We start from the raw sequence: 26,118 nt of genomic DNA on the forward strand, positions 1-26,118 counted from the left end.
CTATAAACTTAAATACACGACATAAAAAAATTATTAATGTTATGTTTTTATAATTTTTTACCTCCTTATATACCGCATTAGCTTCGTATCCCCTCCAACAAAAACAAAACCTTTCCACTGATTCTAACTTCATTTATCGCCTTGTCAAATATTTCCAGTCATTTCTTCTACCTCCCAATCTTTAACACTGCTAAAACTATTATTGATTTCATTTTCTATATTTCACTTTTATTGGGCAACTGCATTCGTGTATTCTAGTTCTTTTCCTCATTTATCTTCTTATTATGCAATTACGACTTTCATACACATACTATCTACTGATCACTACTTCCTTATTCTACTCTTTTTTCTACATAAATTTCCTTCATTATCCTCCCTTCTACTGATCGCCATTCCCACATTTCCGCTATCCATAATACATCTACTTCCTTCATTCGCTACTGATCGCCATTTCCCTATTCCCACAATCCCTTATACATTTACTTTTTTCCTTCACTCGCTACCGGAGAGTAACATTGGCTGGCTCTCCTCCCAGTGGTAGTTAGTGTGTTTTTAGACAGTCTATTAGGGAGACATATTCCTGCCTCCCTCCATCACCCTACCAGCCACCGAAGTCACCCCCTCTTTCCTCCTAAGCCACTTTCTTTTATCCATTTCCCAGTACTTTATTTATCCCATAATTACACGCTAAGGTTTATGTAAGCGATCCTATGAAAAAATAGCTATTTATATATATTTTTTCAATAAATTTCCAAGAGAAAGATAAAATTTAATGAGTTTCTGAAGATTTTCGAGTCCGTTCCATTGATACTTAGTAATAATGATGATGATAATAATAATAATAATAATAATAATAATAATAATAATAATAATAATAATAATAATGATGAAAATAATAATAATACTGTCCTAATAACTATAAATTGATCCTAATATAAAAAATAATAATAAATTCTCCGTAGCAAGTTTGATTCCATAATTTATTTTCTTTATATCTCATCTTTATCGTCATATTTATCACTTCTCTTACCTACCAATTTGATCTTCGTTCTTATTAATCATCAGACTTTTTACTTTACTGCCTATTCTTCCTCTATCTCTATCTCTCCTAGTCCTAAGTCTTTCTTTGTTCCCTTTACCCGATTTCTCTTATTTACCAACGTATCAATTTATACCTTTATTCTAGTTTACTCCATGTCCAGTCTTCCGTGTCCCTACGTGTCCGTATATAAGTACGTCACTGTTCTTATTCAACGGTTTATTTTATCCTCTGAGTCGCCACCCATCATCAACTTGTTCTTCATTTATCTTTCTCCTCTTCCTTGTTCTCCTTCCCTCCTCCTTTTCATCTCCAATACCTTTACTTCTCATCTTCGACTCCTTCATTCGTCTTCCATTTCTCTTTCTCTTCTTCATCTCCAACAGTTATCATCTCCGTCTCCCTCACTTCTCTTCTCTCCTCCACACAGGTAGGTGCTCCCCTCGTCTCCTTCCCCTCGTCCCCTCAGCATCTGGTGGTTGCCATGGTTACCAGAAGCAGACCTTGCAGGAGTCTTTCTTGCCCACGCAGATGCAGAAAATCACCAAAGCCAGAATACCTGTGGAGAGGGCAGGTGTTAGTGGGCGTACAGGTGTTAGTGGGCGTAAAGGTGTTAGTGGGCGTACAGGTGTTAGTTGGTACAGGCATTAGTGGATACAGGTATTAGTGGGTACAGGTATTAGTGGGCGTACAGGTGTTAGGTGTACAAGTGCTACGGTGTACATGTGTTAAGAGGCGTACAGGTGTTAAGAGGCGTACAGGTGTTGTTAATGGAGGTACAGGTGTTTATGGGAAGTGACATACATCTATGGATATCATTATTGAATATATTTATCGAGCACATTATGTATACCATCCTCATACCAGGTAATAGCGCCATGTATACCAGTTAACACACATCATGTATACCAGCTAATACACACCATGTATACCAGTTATCTCACGTCATGTATACCAACTAAGACTTATTCTGTATACCACTAAGAGAGAGAGAGAGAGAGAGAGAGAGAGAGAGAGAGAGAGAGAGAGATCAATAATAAGGTTAATAATAAAATACACTAAATGACAGAAAATTATCATCCATAATCGTTAGAATTATCGTTTCGTTAATAAAATATCTGCAAGCCGGAAAGTTATCATTCGTAATCGTAAGAATAATCCATAAAAAAATAAAAGAGAACTGAAAAAAATCTAAAAAAAAAAGCCTTCACACGGAACACGAGCAATCATCACTAAAAACATAATAGCAACGATTTTATCTATAATGAAAAAGAGTAAAAAAGAACCCAGGGTTAAGTAAGATTAAACGCCAGACTGAATGCCCGACCAGCACAAAAGACCGAGGAAAAAAACTGCAAATAAGAAATAGATTAAAGAGAATGTGATAAGAAGGTGAATAAATGCAAATAGGGATAATAAAATACTGGAATAAAATGGGAAATATATGTAATCCAATAGATAGATTAACTAGAACAGAATAACAACAATGACGACGTTAAAAACAACACATTCCGTGAATTCTGCCGCACCACTAGGGAACGGAGTATAAAATTCATTGCTTTTTCCAAAATCCTTTTTCACATGCGACAAAGATACGGACGATAGCGAGACACGAGATTAAAGCGGGGATAAATATAAACATGGTGATAAGATCTGAGTTAATGCGGGCAAACGTAATAATATGCATGTGGATGAAATAAAAAAAACAGTGACGCTTAGAGAAACACAAGTGAAAGTTGGTAGTGAGCTGCGCCACCCTCTGATAAATCTGGGATATCAAGACTTAAAAAAAATAGAAAGGAGAAATAAAGGAACAAATGAGTTGAGACTCCATTACGCGGGGAAACAGAAGCAAAAAGGAAAATAATAATTCATAGTTCCATAATTACAAGAGAGAGAGAGAGAGAAATGTCACTTGGGTGTGGTGAGGCGCTCTGGTCTCCCTCAGGGCATCATAACAAATATATCTCACACGACTAAATTAATTATCAAAGACACATAAGTTTTTCTGTGTTATCTTAAGACCACGGACGAGAAATTGAAAAGCACGTTATTTTTTTTAACTTAAGTCCACGGACGAGCTGTTAGAGGCCCAACTTACGAGATTCGTACGTGATTTTTTTTTCTGAACCACCCAAAGAATATACGTTCTCTTCAAAGCGACTAAGAGGATGTACACTCGCCTGCACTTATACCTGGTACAGTGACTGGCGCTTTTTGTGAGATGTGGCAACTCTGTGTTTGTTTACGTCATATTAAAACTCGCGGAATGGCCCTAAAGAACCTGGCAATAGTAGCCAGACTTAGAATGCTAGATAAATATTCCAAAGAGTTGCCACATCTCACAACACGTATCAGCCATTGTACCAGGTAGAAGTGCAGGCGACTGTATATGCTCTCCTCAAAAGCCACAAGGAGTAATTTACGTTTTTCTCAAACCACTAGGAGATAACGTTCTTCTCAAGCAACTAGGAGATAACGCTCTCCTTAAGCCACTAGGAGATAACGTTCTCCTCAAGCCACTAGATAACGTTCTTCTCAAGCCACTCGGAGATAACGTTCTCCTCAAGCCACTCGGAGATAACGTTCTCCTCAAGCCACTAGGAGACTTATTTCTCCTCAAGCCACTAGGAGATAAATCCTTCTTAAGCCATGTGGAGAATAAACGCCCTCCTAAAGTCGCCAGAATAATACATTATTTTCAAGCCATCAGACGATAACAAATCCCCATCCACAGTCAAAAGAAAAAAAAATACAAATCGTCGATAATTACACAAACCACAAGAATAAAAACACCCTCGTTAACTACAGGTCACCAGATACCAACGTTAATGACAGAATATATGATGTAATTCAAGGTTGAATAAGGTGATTAAGATGATAAAGACGATTCACAGTTATAGGGGGAGGAAGGAAGATATCAAAATCACTTGAGTGAGTTAAAGAGCTAGTCGAACCTGGCACGTTTATGAGTTCCTTTCCTACAACCTCCCTCCCCCCTCTCTCTCCTAGCCTGACTCACTCCCTCCCCTTCGCAGCCTGACTCACTCCCTCCCCTTCGCAGCCTGACTTACTCCCTCCCCCCTCTCTCTCCTAACCTGACTCACTCCCTCCCCTTCGCAGCCTGACTTACTCCCTCCCCTTCGTAGCCTGAGCCCCCCCTTCATGCCTGTACGTGATGAGACACTACACTACTATAGTGGGGGGGGGTGGAAGACGAAGGGTAGGGGAGGAGAGGGGGAGGAGGAGGGGGGAGAAAGGAGGAAGAGGGGTGGGAGAAGGAGGGGGGGGAGGAGGAAGAGGGGATGAAGAGGGTGGGGTAGAGGAGAGGAGATGATGGAAATTAGAGGAAAAAAGAGGGGAAAGGAAAGGAGAAAGAGAGGAAGATGGGAAGTAAAGGGGTAGAGAAGGGGAAGAGCAGGAAGAGGAGGAGGAGGAGGGAACGAGGAGGACAAAAATTAGAGGAAAAGAGTGAAGGAAGAAGATAAAATCGTAAGAAAGAGAAATTAAAGACCTAAAACTTTTCAATAAATTAATACGAAAAACAAAACCAAAACACCAGAGCATCAAGGGTAAATTGACTCGACAATATTAAAAACTTTAATTAAAAATTCTCCAAGTTTACGGGAAATCTCACCTAAGTATTTTCGAATATGTTAATTAATGGTTTAGTTTATGAAGATGTTAATTTTTTCTTAATTTATTATTTTTGTTGTTTAAAATATAATTAACTTTAGACTCGAATGCTCACGTTGTTTATCTTTTATTATTTATTTATTTAGATTGGTTTTGTTATCGATTTTTCTCCTTCTCTACCTGTCCTCTGTTTCCCCATCTCTCGTTTACCTCCATCTCTTCCTTTATCCTTCACCTCTCCGTCCCTGCCTCACCATCACTCACCTCCACCTCTCTCTACCTCCCTACTACACTACACTGTACACTAGACTACACTATACACTACACTACACTACACTACACTACACTACACATATTAATAGCCAGTTTCTCTCCTCCCCACACACGAACCAGGAATCGATTGGTCGTAGCTGAACTTTGCACAAATGATAGAAAGAGAGAGAGAAAAATAATAATAATAATAAAACTCGGTAATTTTTTTTTACAATTTGGTTTGGTTTTCAGGTTTTAAGATGTGTGAAACGTGATTAGGTTTTTATGTAGAGGCAAGAATAATTAATTTTTATTTTAGTAGTAGGGTTTGATGATGGAGAGAGAGAGAGAGAGAGAGAGAGAGAGAGAGAGAGAGAGAGAGAGAGAGAGAGAGAGAGACCTCCAACACACGCACACAAATACAAGAGCATACTATTCTCTCTCTCTCTCTCTCTCTCTCTCAACATCTTCCTCTTCCCCCCTCCTCACTTTTTCTTTATATTCTCCTCTTTCCCATATTTTCTTCTTTCTCAATCCGTTTCATTCTTCTTTTTCTCCCTTCCCCTCTATTTTCCCTCACTCTCTCTCTTACCCCACTCCCTCTCTCTCAATCTATCACACTCCTCATAAGGCCACACATGACACTAACGTACACGGCGTCAATTTTTTTTACACAACAAACTACGAAAAATCACACGAAACACGGAAGCTTCCACCAATCGACCACTCACCCCTTGAAGATTTTTTTTGACGGGTTTTCGAATTCGTCCTGCGAGTTTTAAATATTCATCAGTGACGGAGACAAATCACCAAGCTAAACTAACAGATTCGGGAAAGTTATTGGAAGACAAGAGAGGTAGAGGTGGGGTGGGGTGGGGTGGGGTGGAGTGGGGTGGGGTCGGGTCTACTGGGGTCGGGTTAGGTTAGCTTCACCTCGTCATCTTCAAGGTGATGAACTCAAATTCAAATACAAATAAATTCAACACCATCTGGCATCTAATAACAATAATAAAAAAAACTTCAGTATATAATTTCTTTTTATTTGTGAATGAACGAGTATTGTGATGCTGTCCAAGTGTCAAGTTAAAGTGCAGAATCGATTCCCAACAGGACGTGGTATTTTTATTTACGTCTTGTGGAGGAAGGGGGGAAGGGGGAGGGGGGATAGGGGAAGGGAGAGGGGGGTGTGGGACTTCGGGCTAGGTAGAGGGAGTTGATCTTTTCAATAATTCCATTTACTGGCACTAGTATGTTAAGGGGTTACATTAAGGGTAGCATGCTAGTATGATAATGTATTTTGGAACGTGTGTGTGTGTGTGTGTGTGTGTGTGTGTGTGTGTGTGTGTGTGTGTGTGTGTGTGTGTGTGTGTGTGTGTGTGTGTGTGTAAAGAAAAAATTTATAGTGAATCTGTGACTTTCTCAAAATAGGTGTCATGTTAATTTTGAACCTCTGCACACACACACACACACACACACACACACACACACACATCAGCTTTACTGGAAGGTAGGGGAGGAGCTTAGCGTAAAGGTGAGAGAGGGAGAGAGACGATAAAAGGTGTGAAACAGGAGAAGAGGGTTAGAAGCGCAAGGGAGGGGAAGTGAAGAGAATAGAAGCAAAAGGGGGAAGAGATAACGAAGAAAAGTATAACAAATGTGAAGGAAAGGCAAGAGAAAAAAAGGGAGGATAGGGAAGAGGAGAGACCTAAGATACATCCCCAAGGTCGAAAATCTTGGCCTATTTTTTCAAGTGACTAGGATTCGCTAATTTCCCGTATCCGGATTAGTCACTTAACCAAATCTAACCCAATATAACCTAACCTACCTCGAATATAATCTAATCTAAGTTAAATTAACCTACTTTAAATAATAATAATAATTAACCGTACCGAGTTTGAATATAATCAGTAAATAAAAATACAAATATGGACCCAATTCGATTGGTCAAATATCATAACTACCTAAAAAAATAATTCTTCACTATGGACGTCACTTTAATACTCTACTTTAAAAGACAAATACAACAAATGTTTTCAAAATTTTACGTTACATTTTTTTTAGGTTCATCCCCCCAAGAGGTTCGTCTGGATCAGGGAATCGAAGGTTATTTTTGGTAGTCTTCACGTCACTGGATTCAAAAATTTTCTCTTGGATTTTTATTTATTTATTTATTTATTTTTACTTAAGAAACAACCTTTCCCGGGGTGTTTGTGTTGTTGGAGTGTTGATGATTGCTGTTGGTGACTGTGTTGTTGGAGAGTTGGAGACATCATTGTTGAAGATTTTGTGTTGGTGGAGACAAGGCGATGTGGTCGGCTTCAATTACTTTCAAACTTTCACATCTTAATGCAAATTTCATGTAAAACTTTGTCTCCATACGAACCATCATGTCTGTGTATGTACATGTACGTGCACATGTACACATATATAACTGCCTGTACATGTACCTTTATCTGTATACATGTTGGTGTGAAATAGTACCATAATAACAAATATATGTGTATATGTGTGTGTTCAAATACATAGGTGTATGTGTGTGTGTGTGTGTTCAAATGCATTGGTGTGTATGTGTTCAAATGCATTGGTGTGTGTGTGTGTGTGTGTGTGTGTGTGTGTGTGTGTTATTACCACCCCCCCTCCCCCCACTGACCAACATACACACAAGAGGAGGTCGTAGCAAATCTCATAACTTTTGTCTTAAAAGTTTAATGAGAGTTTTAAAACACGCGGACGAAATCTTTATTCATTGTCTCTGCTCCCTGCCCCCTGCCCTCCCTCCTCCCCGTCAATAAAGGCTGGGGTTAGTGTGTCTGTGTTTGTTTGTTTTTCTTGTGTGTGAATGTTTTTTACATGTTTTTGTGTAAGGATTGACTACCTTTATCTTTTTTGTGTTTCTGTTTTGTGCTTACTTTTTGTGTGTGTGTGTGTGTGTGTGTGTGTGTGTGTGTGTGTGTGTGTGTGTGTGTGTGTGTGTGTGTGTGTGTGTGACAATGATTATGTTAACGTATTAATATGTCTCTGTGTGTTTCTCTGTTGGGGTGTGACTGTGTTTGTTTGCTTGGTTTTGCGTACTGTTGTCTTTGTGTTTATAAATATGTGTACGTTTGGTTAACACAGAAGAAGAAGAGGGAGAAGAAGAAAGAAGAAGAAAGAAGAAGAAGAAGAAAGAGGGAGGTAGATAAGGGAGGGAGGGGGGGTGAGGGAGGAAGGGTTAAGTAGTGTAGCAGATGGTTGGAGCGTTACTAGTAGGGGGTGGAGGAAGAGGAAGCATCATGACAGCTTGTAAAGCTCTCAGATGGTTCATTAGTAGACTACAGCCACCTGGACTCTCCCTCTCCCTGGTCCCTCCTCGTCATCATGCAAATGGCCTCTGAGACAAGACAGTGCCATACTACACCTGTGTGTGTTCCCACTCATACAGAGAGGGAAGGAGGTGATATGTGTGTGTGTGTGTGTGTGTGTGTGTGTGTGTGTGTGTGTGTGTGTGTGTGTGTGTGTGTGTGTGTGTGTGTGTGTGTGTGTGTGTGTGAAGAGCCATACCACCCTGTCTTTTCCAGCTAAGGAGAGAGAGCTGTTTCTTTTTCTGGCAGGGAGGTAAGAAAGATCTATACCGTGTCTCAGGGACCAAAGATAGTTAGTCCACGCAGGTGTGTTCCAGGGAATTATAGGCCCAAGAAAGAGCTTTGCCACTAGAGAGGGATAAAACAGTGCTATACCACTTGTAGGCGACAAAAATATGTATTATATCACCATTTTTTTTTCTAGGTACTGAGGCGTAAGATAAAGCTATACTAATCGTGAGGAGGCAAGAAAAGGCTACACTAGACTCGAGTTCCACAGTTTGTTATTATGGTGAAACACGTGATGCTACTCTCTTATGACCTTCCCCCGACACTGAGCACAACGCTAAATGTAAACAAAGGATTGATTCGTACAGCGTAAAAAAAAAAGAGGATTTCTCCGTCAGTATGTAAATGGATGAGTCAATAATATTCTCCTAAGTAAGTAAGTCAGTCAGCCAGTCATACACGGTTCAGTAAAAGGTAAATCTTGTTACACATTACTAAACAATACGTGACTCACATACTTGAGGTGTGACATAGGTAGTTATTTTATAAGGAAAATATGACTAAAAATCAGTCTTATGGGGACAACAATGACAAATACCTACCAAGTATTTAACATCTTCCTCAGCCATACCTGGAGGCCGTAGTCACCTCTTCCTTGCCAGTACTTCCTCGTCAGTACCTCTATGTATGTACTTTCTTATAAATACTACCTCGTCAGTAAGCCTTTGTGTTTACTTTCCCTTTAAGTAGTTCTTTTGTCAATAAGTCTTTGTGACAGCTTCCTTACGAGTACCGGGAGGGGAAGGAAGGATATAGATGAGAGAATATTTATAGAGGATGTTTTTGAGGAGGCGGAGGAGGAAGAGGAAGAGGACAAGGGGCTGCTGCAGGTGCTGTAACTCGTATGTAATTGGACCATTCAGGAGGCAGATTTACGCCCCGAGGAGCAGCCCCAAACACAATTACGGGTGGTGGGTGTCGCCCCGTTGGCTGTGCTCTGTATTTATGTTGAAGGCAAAAACACTCGTACGGGAACCATCTACCTTTATAAAGTGCCTTCACGGTTCCTGTATGTCCTGCCAGTCTCTCTTATGGATTCCTGTCTGTCCCGTCAGGTTCTTAAAAAGGATCTCGTCCTTCTTGTCAGCTGGTTCTCTTAAGGATCCCGTCTGTTCTCTCAAGGATCTCGTTTGTTCTCTCAGGTTCTCTCAAGGATCCCGTCTGTGTTCTCTCGGGTTCTCTCAAGGATCCCGTCTGTTCTCTCAGGCTCTTTCAAGGATCCCGTCTGTTCTCTCAGGTTCTCTCAAGGATCCCGTCTGTTATCTCGGGTTCTCTCAAGGATCCCGTCTCTTCTCCCAGGTTCTCTCAAGGATCCCGTCTATTCTCTCGGGTTCTCTTAAGGATCCCGTCTATTCTCCCAGGTTCTCTCAATGATCCCGTCTATTCTCTCGGGTTCTGTCAAGGATCCCTTCAGTTCTCTCGGGTTTTCTCAAGGATCCCATCTCTCCTGTCAGGTTCACTTAAGGATTCCGTGTTGCTTCTTCCAAGACGTCCTCTGCTACTGATGTACTTCCTTCCTGGAGGCCCTCAGCTCTTATGTCTAGGTAAAGGACGCCCAATATTTCTCTAAAGGACATCTCCCTCCCCCCTTCCCCCCCTCCTCCCTCCCTCCTACCTTCCCTTCCCTACTCTCCCTTCCACTCCTTTCCCAGGCCAATGTGTTCCTTTAATGACACACGCCAACACCATTAGCTCTTCACTTTAACACTTACCACCACCACCACCAGCACTACTACCATCACCACCACCACCCTCACCACCACTACCACCACCACCACCACCAGCACTACTACCACCACCACCACTCAGCACTACTACCATCACCACACCACCAATTGCAGCCCAATAATACCACCACCACCACCATCACCACCACTACCACCACCACCACCACCAGCACTACTACCATCAACACCACCCTCACCCACCACTACCACCACCACACCAGCACTACTACCATCACCCACCACCACCACCACCACCAGCACTAGTACCATCACCACCCACTACCACCACCACCACCAGCACTACTACCACCACCACCACCAGCACTAATACCATCACCACCATCACCACCACTACCACCACCACCAGCACTACTACCATCACCACCACTACCACCACCACCACCAGCACTACTACCATCACCACCACCACCATCACCACCACCACCACCATTACCACCACCACAATTCTTGACTTTCACCAACATCACAGCGACTATCATAATTTATGGACACCTACCACCACAACAACCACTACCACGACTTTGGACACCACCTACCACCACTACCACAACTCTGGAACCCACAACCACTATTCTTTACACCCACAACGACTACTACCACAACTACAAAACACATACAACCACCACTATCCATAACTTTGAACACCGACAACTACCACTATTCTGGAACCAACAACCACAACAACCACCATTATGTACACCTACAACCACAACAACCACCATTATGTACACCCACAACCACAACAACCACCATTATGTACACCTACAACCGCAACAACCACCATTCTGTACACCCACAACCACCACTACCACCATTACCACAACTCTGGGTGGTAGAAGAGGTGTTTTCCCAGGTGTGACGGTCGATAATTAAAGTGTTACAGGTGGACAGGTGAGGATCCCTTCCATCTCTATTACCTTGTTGTCGCGTTTGAGAGAGAGAGAGAGAGAGAGAGAGAGAGAGAGAGTAAATTGATAGATAAAAAAAATGCCAAAGGAATAAAGATAATAGACAGATAGATAAATAGTCAGACATATAAACAGACAGACAAACAGATATAGACAAAAAAATAAAGAGAAGACATACAGATAAACAAATAAAAAAGAGGAATAAACAAAGTAAATAAACTGAAAGGGAAAAAAAACTAACAAAGAACTAAAAAAAAAATATACAAAAATAGATAGACATAGAAAAATATAGTAAGGAAACCAGACAAACCGACACAGACAGATAGACAGACAGACACAGACACAGATAGACAGACAGACAGACACAGACAGACAGACAGACAGACAACAGACCGACTTAATAACAGCTGTGACACAAATTCTCAGAGTTGCCGGACATGAGTATTAACGACCTAACCATCACAGTGTTATGAATATGCAAATGAGCCTGACAAGTAATGCCTGTTAGCTCAGATTATTTCATTTCAGATGGATGATTAATGAGGGAGGGAGGAGGGAAGGGGAGGAGGGAGGGAGGAGGAGGGAGGGAGGAGGGAGGGAGGAGGGAGCGAAGGAAGGAGGGAGGGAGGAGGAGGAGGGAGGAGGGAGGGAGGGAGGGAGGGAGGAGGGAGGGAGGGGGAGAAGGAGGGAGGAGGAGGGAAGGAGGGAGGAGAGGGAGGGAGGAAGGAGAAGGAGGGAAGGGGGGAGGGAGGGAGGAAGGAGAGAGGAGGAGGAGAGAGAGAGGAGGAGAGGAGGAGAGGAGGGGGGGGAGAGAGAGAGAGAGAGAGAGAGAGAGAGAGAGAGAGAGAGAGAGAGAGTCTTCCAAAATCATAAGAGATATTTGAGACCAATGAAGAGGAGGGGGAAAAGAAGAAGGAAGAGGAGGAGGAGGAGGGAGGAGGAGGAGGAGGAGGAGGAGGAGGAGGAGGAGGGAGGAGGAGGAGGAGAGGAGACTCCGCACCTCCCTCAACCTCAGCAGACAGTCAAAAGTTTGACAATCACCTAACGAACATGCCTCCTCCTCCTCCATACCCAGGAGGAGGAGGAGGAGGAGGAGGGAAGAGGAGGAGGAGGAGGAAGAGGAGGAGGGAGAAGGGAAGAGGGTAGGAGGAGGGGTGGGAGGTAAAAATATACAGATGGAGGGGGGAGGGAGAGAGAGAGAAAAATCTAAGAAGGCGAAGAGGTGAGAGATGATGGAGGGAGGAAGAAGAGATATGAAGGAATGAAAGGGAAGAAGGTGAAGGAGAAGGAGGGTTAGAGGAGACTTGCAGTAAGGAGAGGAGATGGAGATGAAACAGAGAAGAGAAGAAGAAGGAGGAGAAAAGGGGGAAGAAGGAAGGAAGGAAGGAAGGAAGGAAGGAAGAAGGAGGAAGGAAGGAAGGAAGGAAGGAAGGAGGAGAAGGAAGGAAGGAAGGAAGGAAGGAAGGAAGGAAGGAGGGAGGGAGGAAGGGTGAGGTAAACACAGATAGATTGCATATAGGGAAGGGGAACGGAAAAGAGGAGAGAGAGAGGGGGAGAGAGAGAGAGAGAGAGAGAGAGAGAGAGAGAGAGAGAGAGAGAGAGAGAGAGAGAGTACAATAATTAAATAACAAATTACAACTGGTAACGGATATATGCAATTGCAATGACGTCACATCAGAAAATAATGGCCTTCCTTATTTTTATGTCGCGGGAGTATGAAAAGGTAAGAAGGAGGGAGAGAGGGAGAGGAAGAGAGAAGAGAGAAGGGAGAAGTGAAAGGAAGGAAAGGCCATTCTAAATCCTATACCACGTAACATGGCCGTTCACCTCGACGTTCAACACAATGTTAAGAGAAGAACGAACTCTAAACCTCTCTAATACATTCCCATAGGTCGGCCATACAATATTCACGTTCCTTGTCACGAGGTAGCAGTGAGCTCTAACCTCTATACGTTCCCAGAGGTCGGCCGTTCAGCTCTCACGTTCCTTGTATACGCGTCAGAGAGGTCAGCTTTAAAGACCTAAAGCTGGAGGCAGACTTATTCAGATTATCCAGGTATACTAAGGCATGAATAATGTTGCGAATAATAACAGCGTGAGTCAAGAAAGAAAATTGACTTGAGAGAGAGAGAGAGAGAGAGAGAGAGAGAGAGAGAGAGAGAGAGAGAGAGAGAGAGAGAGAGAGAGAGAGAGAGAGAGAGGCAAGCAAGCAAAGCAATTAGTACGAACGACAGAGGAAGCAAACATGAGAAACAGGAGATGACACACATACAGTAGAGGTAATGGGGGCAGACAATAACACACACAGAGGCAGGATGGTGATAGTGGCATTGTGTTCTGAGTTATATTGGTGATAAATTACATTAAAAGTAAACCTGGCAATATTTTATCATCTAGAGGGGAAAAGGGATTATGATAACAATAATAATGATGATGATAATAATAATGATAGTGATTATAATAATAATAATAACCAACACACAATAAGCGAAGGGAAGATGCTCAAATAAACCATTGAAAAATTATATAAAATTTGTATAAGTTTTAACACCTTGAGTACACTGTCATTGTACTTCAAAGAATAGGTCCTCGTATTCAAAGGGTTAAAATGTCAAGGATTTAAGTCATTGTATTCAGGGGAGATTATGTCATCGTACTCAACGGGTTCAACGTATTCAAGAGCTTCCCTCACTTGGAAAAACACTATCATTTGGTCAGTCTGGAGAGGCAGTCAAGAAACAAAGCAGAAACTGATTTTTCTGCCAAGAGGGAAAATCTCCAGCAGTAGGTAAAGTCACGTATAGAGCTGCCGGCGCAACTATATTTAAACCTAGTAGAATTTAATTAACTTTGAATTATGAACGTTATTATACAAGTTATATTAGACGATCATAAATATATTTTTCGTCAGTGTGAGCGTCTGTGAGTAACCAAGACACGTATAGAGCTGCAGACGCATTTAGATTTTATTAGACAGATAATGATTAAATAGAAAACGTAAAGAAAAAAAAAAGGTGGAAAATAAGTATTGGTGATAAAGGAAGAAACAGGTTTACGGAAGATATAGAGGCGATATAGAAAGACAATTTATAAAGAGTAAAAAAATATCGAAAAATGATACGTCACAGTGAAAAATAACAGAAGAATCTACACAAGCGCTCACCATGGAGGAGGACGAGGTCGATGGAGGGGGAGGTGGAGGGGGAGGTGGTGGAGGGGAGGTGGTGGAGGGGAGGTGGTGGTGGGAGGGGGAGGTGGTTGAGGGGGAGGTGGTGGAGGGGAGGTGGTGGAAGGGGAGGTGGTGGAGGGGGGAGGGGTGGTGGAGGGGAGGTGGTGGTGGAGGGGAGGTGGATGAGGGGGAGGTGGTGGAGGGGAGGTGGTGGAGGTATGGAGGGGGAGGTGGTGGAGGTATTGAGGAGGAGGTGGTGGAGGGGAGGGTGGAGGGGAGGTGGTGGAGGGGGAGGTGGTGGTGGAGGGGAGGTGGTGGAGGGGGGAGGTGGTGGGAGGTGAGGGGGAGGTGGTGGAGGGGAGGTGGTGGAGGGGAGGTGGTGGAGGGGAGGTGGTGGAGGGGGAGGTGGTGGAGGGGGAGGTGGTGGAGGGGAGGTGGTGGTGGAGGGGGAGGTGGTTGAGGGGGAGGTGGTGGAGGGGAGGTGGTGTAGGTGAGGGGAGGGTTGGAGGGGGAGGTAGTGGAGGATCAGTTGACGGGTTGGAGGAGGAGGTAGTGGAGGATCAGTTGACGGGTTGGAGGGGGAGGTAGTGGAGGTGCTGACGGGGTAAATCACAAGTCTTAACTCAAAACCAGGAGCGGAAGGCCTCAGAGAACCTCCATACATCACACCTAACCTGATCTCCAGCTGATGACACCTCACCTGCATCCTCCATTACCCATAATCCCCCACACAGCAAACAAAATTCGAACGATAAGCGAAAAGTCACGGTTCAAGTATTAGTTATAGATTCCATCCATCCATCCATCCATCCATCCATCCATCTATCAATCTATCTACCTGGTAGCAGACGATACAGGTATTCTCACACGCCCCTGAGACACTTCCCGCCCCATCATGAAAGTGACCATAATCAGTATAGTATTCCCCCAAGAAAGTAGTTATTTAGAGTATATATAACATTACCCACAATGCCCTCCAATAAACAACAAACAAGAGACTGACGGGAGGAGCAGGGGTATGGCTAGACTGTCACAGAAGTAAAGTGATAAAGATTCTTCAAGAGTATTAGAGATTAAGAGTAAGCGGGGGGCGAGGCTTCTTTTTTACTCACAATGCCCAGGAGACCAAAGACAGAGTGGTTAACTGCATGTAAACGTCCGAATTGATGAGAAGTTAGATTAAAGTAAAATAAATAAATAAATACATAAATAAAAGAGAACTGATAGAAAATAACGAAGGGGATATTATTATTATTATTCTTTTTAGTGGAAAGTTAAAAGATTAAAATACTGGAGATGAAGCGAAAGACAACAATAACAACAACAACAATATGTTTTAAAAGGTCCGGCAACTCTTGACTTTCATCACCCCCCCTTTACCCTCCCCCTCTCCTCACCCCTTTGCCCCTCTTTTCCCTCACCGCACCTCCTCACCCCCCCCAAACCATCTACGTCTCGACCTCAGTATGACGCAAAGATCACGTGATTTGCCCCATGACGTCATACTGAGAATGGAGGATGAGAGACAGGGAGGGTGGAGGGGGGGTGGAGGGGGGAGGAGGAGGGGGTGGAGGGGGGAGGTGAGGGGTGGAGGGGTGGGAGGAGGGGGAGGAGGAGGGGAGGGATAAGACGACGAGGTCGATGTCGGAAAATTTGATTTCGGGAAGAGTGATAATGATGACATGAGGAGGAGAGAGAGAGGAGGAGGAGGAGGAGAGGAGGAGGAGGAGGAGGAGGGAATAGGAGAGAGAGAGTGAGCTAAATCTGGATTGTAGGAAGGAAGGAAGGAAGGCTGATCAGATTCAAAGGAGGAGGAGGGACAAAATCGGAGGAGGAAAGGAGAGAGAGAGAGAGAGAGAGAGAGAGAGAGAGAGAGAGAGAGAGAGAGAGAGAGAGAGAGAGAGAGAGAGAGAGAGAGAGAGGTAGGATGAGAATCAAAGAGGAAGTGCGGAGGGAGGGAGGGAGTATTGGTGCTGAAGGACAGAAGGAAGAGGGGGAGGGAGAGGTAATTGAGGAGAAGAGAAGGAGGAAATAGGGAAGAAAAGAAGATATATTGAAGTAGAGAAAGGGAAGAGGATATATGAGGAAGGGAAGAGAGAGAGAGAGAGAGAGAGAGAGAGAGAGAGAGAGAGAGAGAGAGAGAGAGAGAGAGAGAGAGAGAGAGAGAGAGAGAGAGATGTGATAAAGTACATGAACCTTGACTCATTAGTGGACGACAGCTGATAGTGGCCATGATGATGATGATGATGATGATAATGACTGATGACAACGATGATGATGGTAATAAATGATAATGATAATGACTGATGGTAATGATGATGGTAATGATGATTGATGGTAATGATGGTATTACGTGATAATGATGATGACGCAAGGTAATAATAATGATGACTGATGGTGTTGATAGTCATGATGGTAATAACAATAATAATAATAATAATAATAATAAAAAAAATAATAATAACAACATTTAACTCAGAATAAATAATCCCTAATTTTATTGCTATCAGTGTAAATCTCTCTCTCTCTCTCTCTCTCTCTCTCTCTCTCTCTCTTTCCCCTTAGCCATCACCAATACGAAAATGAAATAACACATTCTCTTTCCTCCTCCCAGTAACCAATGGAGGCCGTCAGGTGGAGGAAAATATGCTGCAGTGCTTCTCTAGAGGACAATGACTCGAGTCACCGTAAGGAAAATGCTCAATGGCCATTTTCTTTCCTCCCTCCCCCTTTTTTTTCCCCTTTACGTGTGTGTTTGTGTCTCTTGTTGTTGCTATTTTGGGGCTACGTCAGTCAACTTCAAGTGTGCCTTATATAATTCGATTTGACTGGGTGGGTGGGTGGGGTGTGGTGGTGGGTGGGTGGGTGGGTGTGGTGGGTGACTGGGTGGGTGTGGGTGATTGGGCGATTGACTGAAGAATAACTGATTGATTGGGTGACTGACTGACTGACTGACACTTTTATCTTTGCTAACAATAATGTTTTATTTCCTTGCATCTATAAGACTTCCCATAACTGAAGAAGAAAAAATAAATAAATAAAAATAAACGAATAAATTAATATCTCAATAACAATAAATAAATAAATAAAAATAAATAAACAAATAAATTAATATCTATATAAAATAAATCCCCTAATTAATGTTCTAATAATAAAATAAATCAAAGAAAACGATAATAAATTGGTTGAGACAATAGAAGATGGGAAGCCAGAGGTAAGATAATTCACTTTGTTGTTGTAAAGGGAAGTAATGGCGGCGTGCGAGGGTTGCCTACATTTTTCTCTCGCCCACCTCCTCTTCTCCTCCTCCTTTTCCTCCTCTTTACAGTGTTGCCACGTTTCAATAGATATCTAGTTGGGGGAAGGGAGGAGGTGGAAAGGGAGGGGGAGGAGGGAGGAGGGAGAGGAAGAACAGAGGAGGGAAGGAGGAGGAGGGAGGAAGGAGGAAAGGAGGAAAGGGGAGGAGAAGGAGGGAGGGAGGAGGAAGGAGGAAGGGGAGGAGAAGGAGGGAGGGAGGAGGAAGGAGGAGGAAGCAAGGGGGAGAAAGGGATAGGGAGGAGGAATGAGAGGAGGGGGAGGAATGGGAGAGGGAGGGAGAGGAAGGGGAGAGAGAGGAGGAAGGGGAGAGGGAGGGGAACCAAGGGGAAGGGGAGAGGGAGGAGGAAGGGAGGTTAAGTCAATTCTGGAGGAGGGTCACGTTATTCGGTGGGTGGATTTTCTTCTCGTCATTGTTGTTGTCTTTGTGTATTGGTTCTGTGTTCTGTTTTTGTTTGTTTGTTTTGCTGTCGTTGTTCTGATTTGTTTGTTTGTTTGTTGTTGTCATGTTGTTATTGTTGTTTCCACCCTTCCCCAACACACTGATCGTCATCTACCTTCATCTGGTTTACCTTACCTTACCTTACCTTACCTTACCTTACCTATCACAATCTCCCTCACATCCCTCTTTTCCCTAAACCATCAATGTGTCTTTCCCATTTCCTCACTAATTCTACACTTCCCTTCTCCCATCATCTTCCTCCCACCCCCCGCCCCCCCCTCACCTCGATTCCCTCCTCCCCTCTTCCCACCCCTCCCCAACACAAGGGTCAGTAAAACTTATACGGTCTCAATGCAAAAGGTGAGAGTGTGAGGAAAATGCCTGGAGATGGTGGCAGGTGATGCAAGCTGGGCTGGTCTGAGTCATTATCACCACCAGAGAACCCGCCTGAGGGAGGGGATGAAGGTGAGGTATCAGGAGAGAGTGATATACTGCTCCTCTTTTAGCCTCCCTACATCGACCGAGTTCCTGGTGTCATAAATGGTCTGAAAGAGGGACGATCGTAATCATTTTCAGCACCACAGTACCTGCCTGAAGGAGGGACTGAAGGAGAAGCACCAAGTTACACCATGTTATAGTCACCAGTAGTAAAAACAAAGAGTCCTCGAAGTCAATTGCCACCATCGTATGACCTACCTGAAGAAGAAGCGATGTTGTGTATAGTCGAAGGAAGAGCGTCGTACTGAAACCGAAGGAAAACCCGACGTAGGTGGACGCTGAAGGAGGCGTCTTAGACAGTTCCTTTTCCTAACCACTTATCGGAAATCTCCCAGAGCAAGAGACTTTACGGGAACAAACAAGTCAGCATAAAGGAGGACATTGGACAAGTTATTTCTAGCATAAAAGGTGGGGGAAGTTTTGAGTGTGTACGTGATAGGGAGGAGGAGATGGAGGTGGAGGAGGAAGAGGAAGAGTGGAGGAGGAGGAGGAGGAAGAGGAGAAGGAGGATGAGGAAAAGAAGAAAAAGAAGAAAGAGGAGGAGGAGGAACAGAAGAAGGAAGAAGAGGAGGAGGAGGGGGAGGATAAAATTAGTGGAGGTCAGCAGAATGAGATAGGGTGGGAGGGCGGCCAAAAGATATTCAGAAGGTCGTGAGAGACGTTGATGAACAATGGGTGTTGGAGAAGACACTGTTGGTGGGTGTTGGAGAAGACACTGTTGGTGGGTGTTGGAGAAGACACTGTTGGTGGGTGTTGGAGAAGACACTGTTGGTGGGTGTTGGAGAAGACACTGTTGGTGGGTGTTGGAGAAGACACTGTTGGTGGGTGTTGGAGAAGACACTGTAGGTGGGAGTTGGAGAAGAGACTACGAAACTACGAAATAAAGATGGCGACTTTATATAAAGTGTCGACATTGCACTATAAGACTCCAGTACAACTAGATACCTCCACTTATCTCCAGTTACGAGAATAAATTAAGCTAAGAATCTTTGAGAATCCGGAGCCCTGGACAGAACACTTCCTCTGTCCTCGATAATTCTAGTTAATACACCGAAACTTACTTTACGGTGTCCGCTCCCGTGCTATACTGGGGCTCTACGTTACGGCTCCTCCCTGCTCTGCATTACTAAGGGGAGGGACTGGCTATGTAGGGGAAGCATAGAGACAGAGAGAGATGCTATACACTGATATGTATAGTGTCATTTAGTATACAGTTTTCTGGTAGACATTATCAGGGTTTGTCGTGTATAGCAGCCAGACAGCGAGACTTTACGTCAGGTGAAATATTGTGACAACCACACACACATATACTGTATGTATACACGTAATGATACAATTCTATACAGCCACACAACTACACACACACACACACACACACACACACACACACACACACACACACACACACACACACACACACACACACACACACACACACACACACACACACACACACACACACACACACACACACACACACACACACACCATTAAGGTATCAGGTACTTACCTAGGGCTACGGGGATGCAAATGTACCGTAGAAAATCTAATGGGTGTTTCTCTATGGGGATCGCGACTGTCTTATCTGTGGGGAGAGAGAGGGAGAGAGATAAGGGGTTAGTCCATTTACCATAGTATCTGGGGTGACGGGGTTATAGGGGGTGATGGCAATACCTGGAGAAGAGATATTTAAGAATTATTTCACAAGGTATTAAATATTTTTATATGATCGAAAGAGATGAAAATACGAGAAAAATATAAATAAATAATGAGATTGAACAGAGCATACGTGAGGATGTTGATGTTAGTAAAAAAAAATAGAGAAAAAAGAAAAAAAAAACATTTATACTAACGATCCCTGGTGTGTTTAAAGTGTGGAAAGACAGCAGAAAGTATTCATACGGAAAATAACCATCATAGTGCGGAACAGTAGAAATATAAATCACTACAAAGGATAAAAGAAACAATGAAGGAGAAAAGCAAAGACTGAAAACAAACAGTAATGGACAGGACACGAAAACATTTATACCAACGACCCCTGTCAGCTGTCATAAAGAGCATGAAAATAACAAAAGACGGTCGGAAAATCGCAGCAGGTAATAAAGTAGAATATATTGGACATTAACACCCACAGACTGCCGACACACCTTCCCAATCATATAATTACGACGGCTGGCGACAGAAAGGAAGGTTTCTCTTCCCTTTCACTTCGGGGTGTTAAAGTGGCCAAGCCAGCAGCTGGTCCGGAAGCGTCCAATTTGTGACCACGTTCGGAACTTCCTAACATTTAGTCCAAGATTCAGATTCTTAGGAACCCGTAAGTTAAATTTTATTTTCAAACTCCGAATAAGACAGCGCTTCTGGTAACACTATTGTGTATAAATTATAGTTACGACACCATAACTGACTCATCTGTGTGTTGGAGAACTTCTTTCGCTTACAATTGGTGGAAACATTTAACGTATTAACCTATAAAACTTTGGGAATTCATCTTTGTATCGTAGCTTATAGGAACTAATTAAATGCATATTACAAAAATCGCCAAGAGAATATTCTTACATAAGAACCTTTGATATAATCGTATTGTGTTGCAGGTGAGTCAGTGAGATAGTCATACGTCCTCAAGGCAGGGAAATATTTTCACGTATGATCCTTTAAGAATTCATGTCAAGAAATGTTGGTGCGGAGGAAATTTAACAGCGAAATTAAATCCCCTTACATTTCCGAGTCTTTTTCTGTCAGTAAGCTGGTGGAGCCAGCCAAGGCCGCGCGCTGCCCTATATACAGTATATATATTCCTGAAAATGTCTTTTAAATTCACCGTGAGCGTGCGAGGAGGATCCTGTGTTTGTGTTCTCCGGCGGGTCATCACAAACCTGCTCGCTCCTACATAGAAAGTTTCTTGTTTGAGAAGTGTTCCTCCTGCCTCATAACGCCTTCAGGTATAGTCGAGTAATACTCGAATTTCATCTCCATTTCTCCCGCCATCTTTGTCCTCCAGCTGAAGAGGACGAGTCAGGTGCTTTACTTCAATTAGCTGGAAACTCAACGAGGGACATCTTGGGATTCATGTTTGTGTTGAAGGTTAAGAAGACAACCTCAACATATGGATCTATGGGAGTCCATCTTTGTATCGTAGATTATAACAGCGTGTCGCGCCAGATTTTAAATAGCTATTAATGAACAAATATAACATACACACTTCCGAGAATCCTAACTCCGGTGCAACCTATCAGTAGTAGAGCCTCGCCCAGCACTCTCAATCTTGATTACTATCTAAAATATCTTAAACGAGGCCAATAATGTAGGTGGGCCTGTAATATTGGCTCGGTTGTCTATATTTTATGTTTATCTGGCGAGGTATACGAGCTGTGGATCGTCTGGCGGCTGAGGGGAGATGTGTGGACGCCTGGGAGATGTGGTTTATAATTCAGTGGGATAAAGTTACCAAAGAGACGCCTGTGACTCGGTTTATAATTCAGTGGGATAAAGTTACCAAAGAGACGCCTGTGACTCGGCTTATAATTCAGTGGGATAAAGTTACCAAAGAGACGCCTGTAACTCGGCTTATAATTCAGTGGGATAAAGTTACAACAAAATAGGCCTATAGAGTACGATACATGAGGATAAAATTATAAAAGAATAAACATCTGGATAAAGTTGAAAGATAATAACGTAAACCTGGATAAAGTTAAATAAAGGAAAAGACCAGAATATAAACCTTGATAAAGCTAATAAGATAGAGAGAGATATTAATACATGGATAAAGTTACAAAGATAATATGATAAAGAAAAGATAAAGACAAAGAATAAGATTAAAACTGGAAACATGAAGACTACGAACACACACACACACACACACACACACACACACACACACACACACACACACACACACACACACACACACAACTCCTGGATAAAGATCACAAGAAACTATACAATGTTCCTTATATTCCGGATGGCCAAGCGAGGTGTTTCCTGCACCGGGCTGTGTTAAAGAACTCCAAGCCGCCAGAGTTCTCTTTTATTCGTAGATGAGAGAGAGGGAAGAGAACGCGTAGAGTTATTTTAAAGAGAGCGTGTGTAGTTATGATAAAGAGAACGCGTCTAGTTCAGGTACAATGTCACTTTAATATTGGCACCGTTTTGGTCCCCATCGGTGTCGTGGCACTGAGCCAGTTAGATGCGTTCTCAAAACTCTTAAGTTAGGAGAGACAATTAAACGAACGAGGAATCTTAAAAGACAAATCCAAGACCTCAGAGAAAAGTCGAATGATGGCGTAAATTTCATGTACAAATATTTGAGATGTCGGAGTCAAGTTTTATCCCTTTTGAAAATCCCAAGTCGGGTGTCAGCAAATCTTCAGCTCAGAAGAAAATTTAACACGGCGGTCTTTATGAATGTGATCCTGTGCCTGAATCCATAAAAATCGGGATCTTTGAGTATTTGGATCCTCCTTTAAATCCTTCAAAATTCGAGACCTAACCTAACCTGACTGCAGTAAATTTCGTTAAGAGTGAAAGTTCTCGTAAGAGTTTCTCAGACCCTCGAGGGAAGTCATGTGGCCTCTGCAGCTCTGGCCAGAATGCGGTGGAGTTAGTTGTTTTGTTTGGGTAGGTTTGTGTACGGGCCAGGTGGGGGGAGTCTTCTGCACCACCACAACCACCACCACCTATTACTATCATCACCTACCACCCCTTACCCCCTCACCTACCACCACTTACCAACCATCTCCCCCATCACAACCACCATCTACCAACATCCACCTCCCCATCATCCCCTATCACCATCTACTACCACTTTCTTACCAATAACCACTACCTACCACCATTACCACCATCACCACCCACCACCACCACCACCACTACCACCACTTTCTTCTGGGTCCGGTTGTGCTGACTGGTAACCGAAACACAAAACGCTACCCGAACTTGGTGCTGTCAACGGGATTATTTTTTATTTTTTATTATTAAGTCAACTCGACCTGGAAAAATCTGTATGAGATCAACCAGGATGTCAGGGGGGGAGGAAGGAGAGAGGGGGAGGAGGAGGGAAATAAAATGAAGAAGAAAGAGGGAGGAGAGGAGACAAAGGATGGATAAGGAAAATAATAGAAGAAAGTGGGAGGGAGAGGGAGGAAGAATGGAGAGGAAGAAGGAAAGAAGAAGAAGTATGGAAGGGTAGGAAATAACGAAGAGAAAGAGGGAGAGGAGAATGGAGAAAGAAGAATAAAGAAGAAAGGAAGGGAGGAAGGAAGGAAGGAAGGAAGGAAGAAGGAAAGGGAACACAGGAGAAAAAGGGAGAGAAGGAGGAGAGGAAAGAGAGGAAGGCAGGGAAGCAGGGGGGTAACAGAGGGAAGAACGAGAGAGAGAGAGAGAAATAGTGTGAGGGAGAAGAGGGGTGAGAGAGAAGAAGAAGGGATGAGAGAAAGAGAAGCAAGGGAAGGAGAAAAAGGGAGGAGGAGGAGAAAGAGGAGGGAGGAGGAGGAGGAGGAGGAGGAGGAGGAGGAGGAGGAGGAGGAGGAGGAGGAGGAGGAGGAGGAGGAGGAGGACAAAAGGGTGATAGGTAAAAAGAAGGAAATAAGGGAGGAATAAGATTAAAGGTGAGAGAACAGAGAAGAAACTATGATATGAAAGGAAGGTGAAGGAACAGGTGAGAAATGGCGAAGAGAAGAAGGGGGACAGAATAAAGAAGAAGCATAGAGGAATAAGAGAAGAGGAAGGTGGGAAAGGAGGGAAAGTGAAAGCGGTAAAAGAGGATTAGGGATGGATTATAGGGGTAAGGGAAGGAAGAGGAAGCTTCTGTGGTGAGGGGTGAGGAGGGATTGGGGAAGTGAGGGGGGGGGAGAGGCAGAGAATCCCCGTGGGCGCGAACTTCCTGAACTTCCTCACCCCTCACCCCCCTCCCTCACCCCTCACCCCCCCCTCCCTCCCCCTCAATAGTGTCTCGGCCACCTCTCATAGGCCGGATGGGGGAGGGAAGGGGACGAGCTCTTTCTGTCTCTCTAACAGGCAGTTTATAAGGCACAGTCTCTCTCTCTCTCTCTCTCTCTCTCTCTCTCTCTCAAGCCGGATAGGGAATAATCTCTCTCTAATATAACCGGATAGAAGACGGTATCTATCTTTCCCTCTAACTGACCGGATAGGAGACGTACCATCCCTCTCTCATATGGAGTTGTTTTGACGTTGGCCAGATGGTCTTGAGCCACCCCTTCCTCACCTCACCTCACCTCACCTACCCTAACCTAACCTCAACTGGATATGTTCCCTTTATCAACACTTCCGGAGAAAAAAATTATATCCAACGAATCTTTAAGAATATGGAGGGTTAAGTTTCTGCGCTCTCTCTCTCGCTCTTAAACTCTCTTTCTCTCTCTCTCTCTCCCATAATCCTTCTCTCACCCTTTACTATCTCCCCTTATCCATCACCCCCTTAGCTCCCACACCCCTTACACAGGATGACACAGTGATTAATGGTGAAAAGATACAACGTGACGCGGGCATTAGTTCCGTGTTCACTCATCAGATGGTGTTGTGGTGAGTTGGCATCGTCTAAGCTGGTCCCCTGTTGTTATACGTACATTATAAACAACAGGTATCCATCAGCATTTAGTCTCTAGTGAACAGTGTCATTTCCACGCTGCTTTCAGAAGTACTTGTGATGTATTTCAATGTGTTTTTTATAGTCCCAGTGAGGAGAAAGAGATGAAATTTGTCATATCTGTCATGGGATTATGTCCACTGTCAATCTGTCCAGTAGAATAGGGATTATGTCCACTGTCAATCTGTCCAGTAGAATAGGGATTATGTCCGCTGTAAATCTGTTCAGTAGAATATCCAATGGGTCTTTTACACTACATGAAATACTTCTAATACTCTTTTTGTCTTTTCCTACCATGTAAAAATTCCCCCCATTTTTTTTATACAGAACATGGAATGATTAATTGTACGCACAGACGACTGAGGGAGAATAGCCTGTCTAGTAACGTTGCCTCGGTGATAAATAGCTAGCTAGCCTGTCTAGTAACGCTACCTCGGTAATAAATAGCTCCTAGCTCTTTACATACGGAAACAAATGGTTGTAAGATTGATTAAAATAACACGTGTTTTATTTTTCTGAATCATCGCTATTGATTAAGGTGTTGCGGTGCTGACGAAGAGGTAACCAATTAATTAACACACCTGTACAGGACTCGAGGGAGGTGAGTCATGCCGGGTTATGTCTTTCAAAGCTGTAACCTTTAACCTAACCTAACCTTTGCCCAAACCTAACCAAACCTAACCAAACATAACCTAACCTAACCATATTTATTTTAGCCTAAGCTGTTGACTCTAAAACCAATTATAATATAAACTAAAAAAGTTCTCATAATTAATAAACAATGTTATTAATAAACATAACGTCACACTAATTACGGATAAGCGTTCTATTAAGCTTCAAAAACACAATTAATGTTTGAGCTAAATATAAATAACAAA

General features: G+C 43.3%; 1 protein-coding gene across 2 annotated transcripts in view; it reads right to left on the reverse strand.

Moving 5' to 3' along the window:
* Positions 1-911: 911 nt before the first annotated feature.
* Positions 912-26,118, reverse strand: part of LOC121876713 — a 122,015-nt gene continuing 96,808 nt past the window's right edge. Inside the window, exons 7-8 of one of the 2 annotated variants that reach the window (XM_042382071.1) lie at positions 20,147-20,221; positions 912-1,598 (exon numbers count right to left, since the gene is read on the reverse strand). In XM_042382071.1, the coding sequence (XP_042238005.1) occupies positions 1,528-1,598; positions 20,147-20,221 (146 nt within the window). In that variant the 3' untranslated portion in view covers positions 912-1,527. The remainder of the gene's footprint in view (positions 1,599-20,146; positions 20,222-26,118) is intronic. The other variant, XR_006090803.1, reaches the window with a different exon arrangement.

Source organism: Homarus americanus, unplaced genomic scaffold (assembly GCF_018991925.1).
Source record: "Homarus americanus isolate GMGI-L3 unplaced genomic scaffold, GMGI_Hamer_2.0 scaffold53604, whole genome shotgun sequence".
NCBI lineage: Eukaryota > Metazoa > Arthropoda > Malacostraca > Decapoda > Nephropidae > Homarus > Homarus americanus.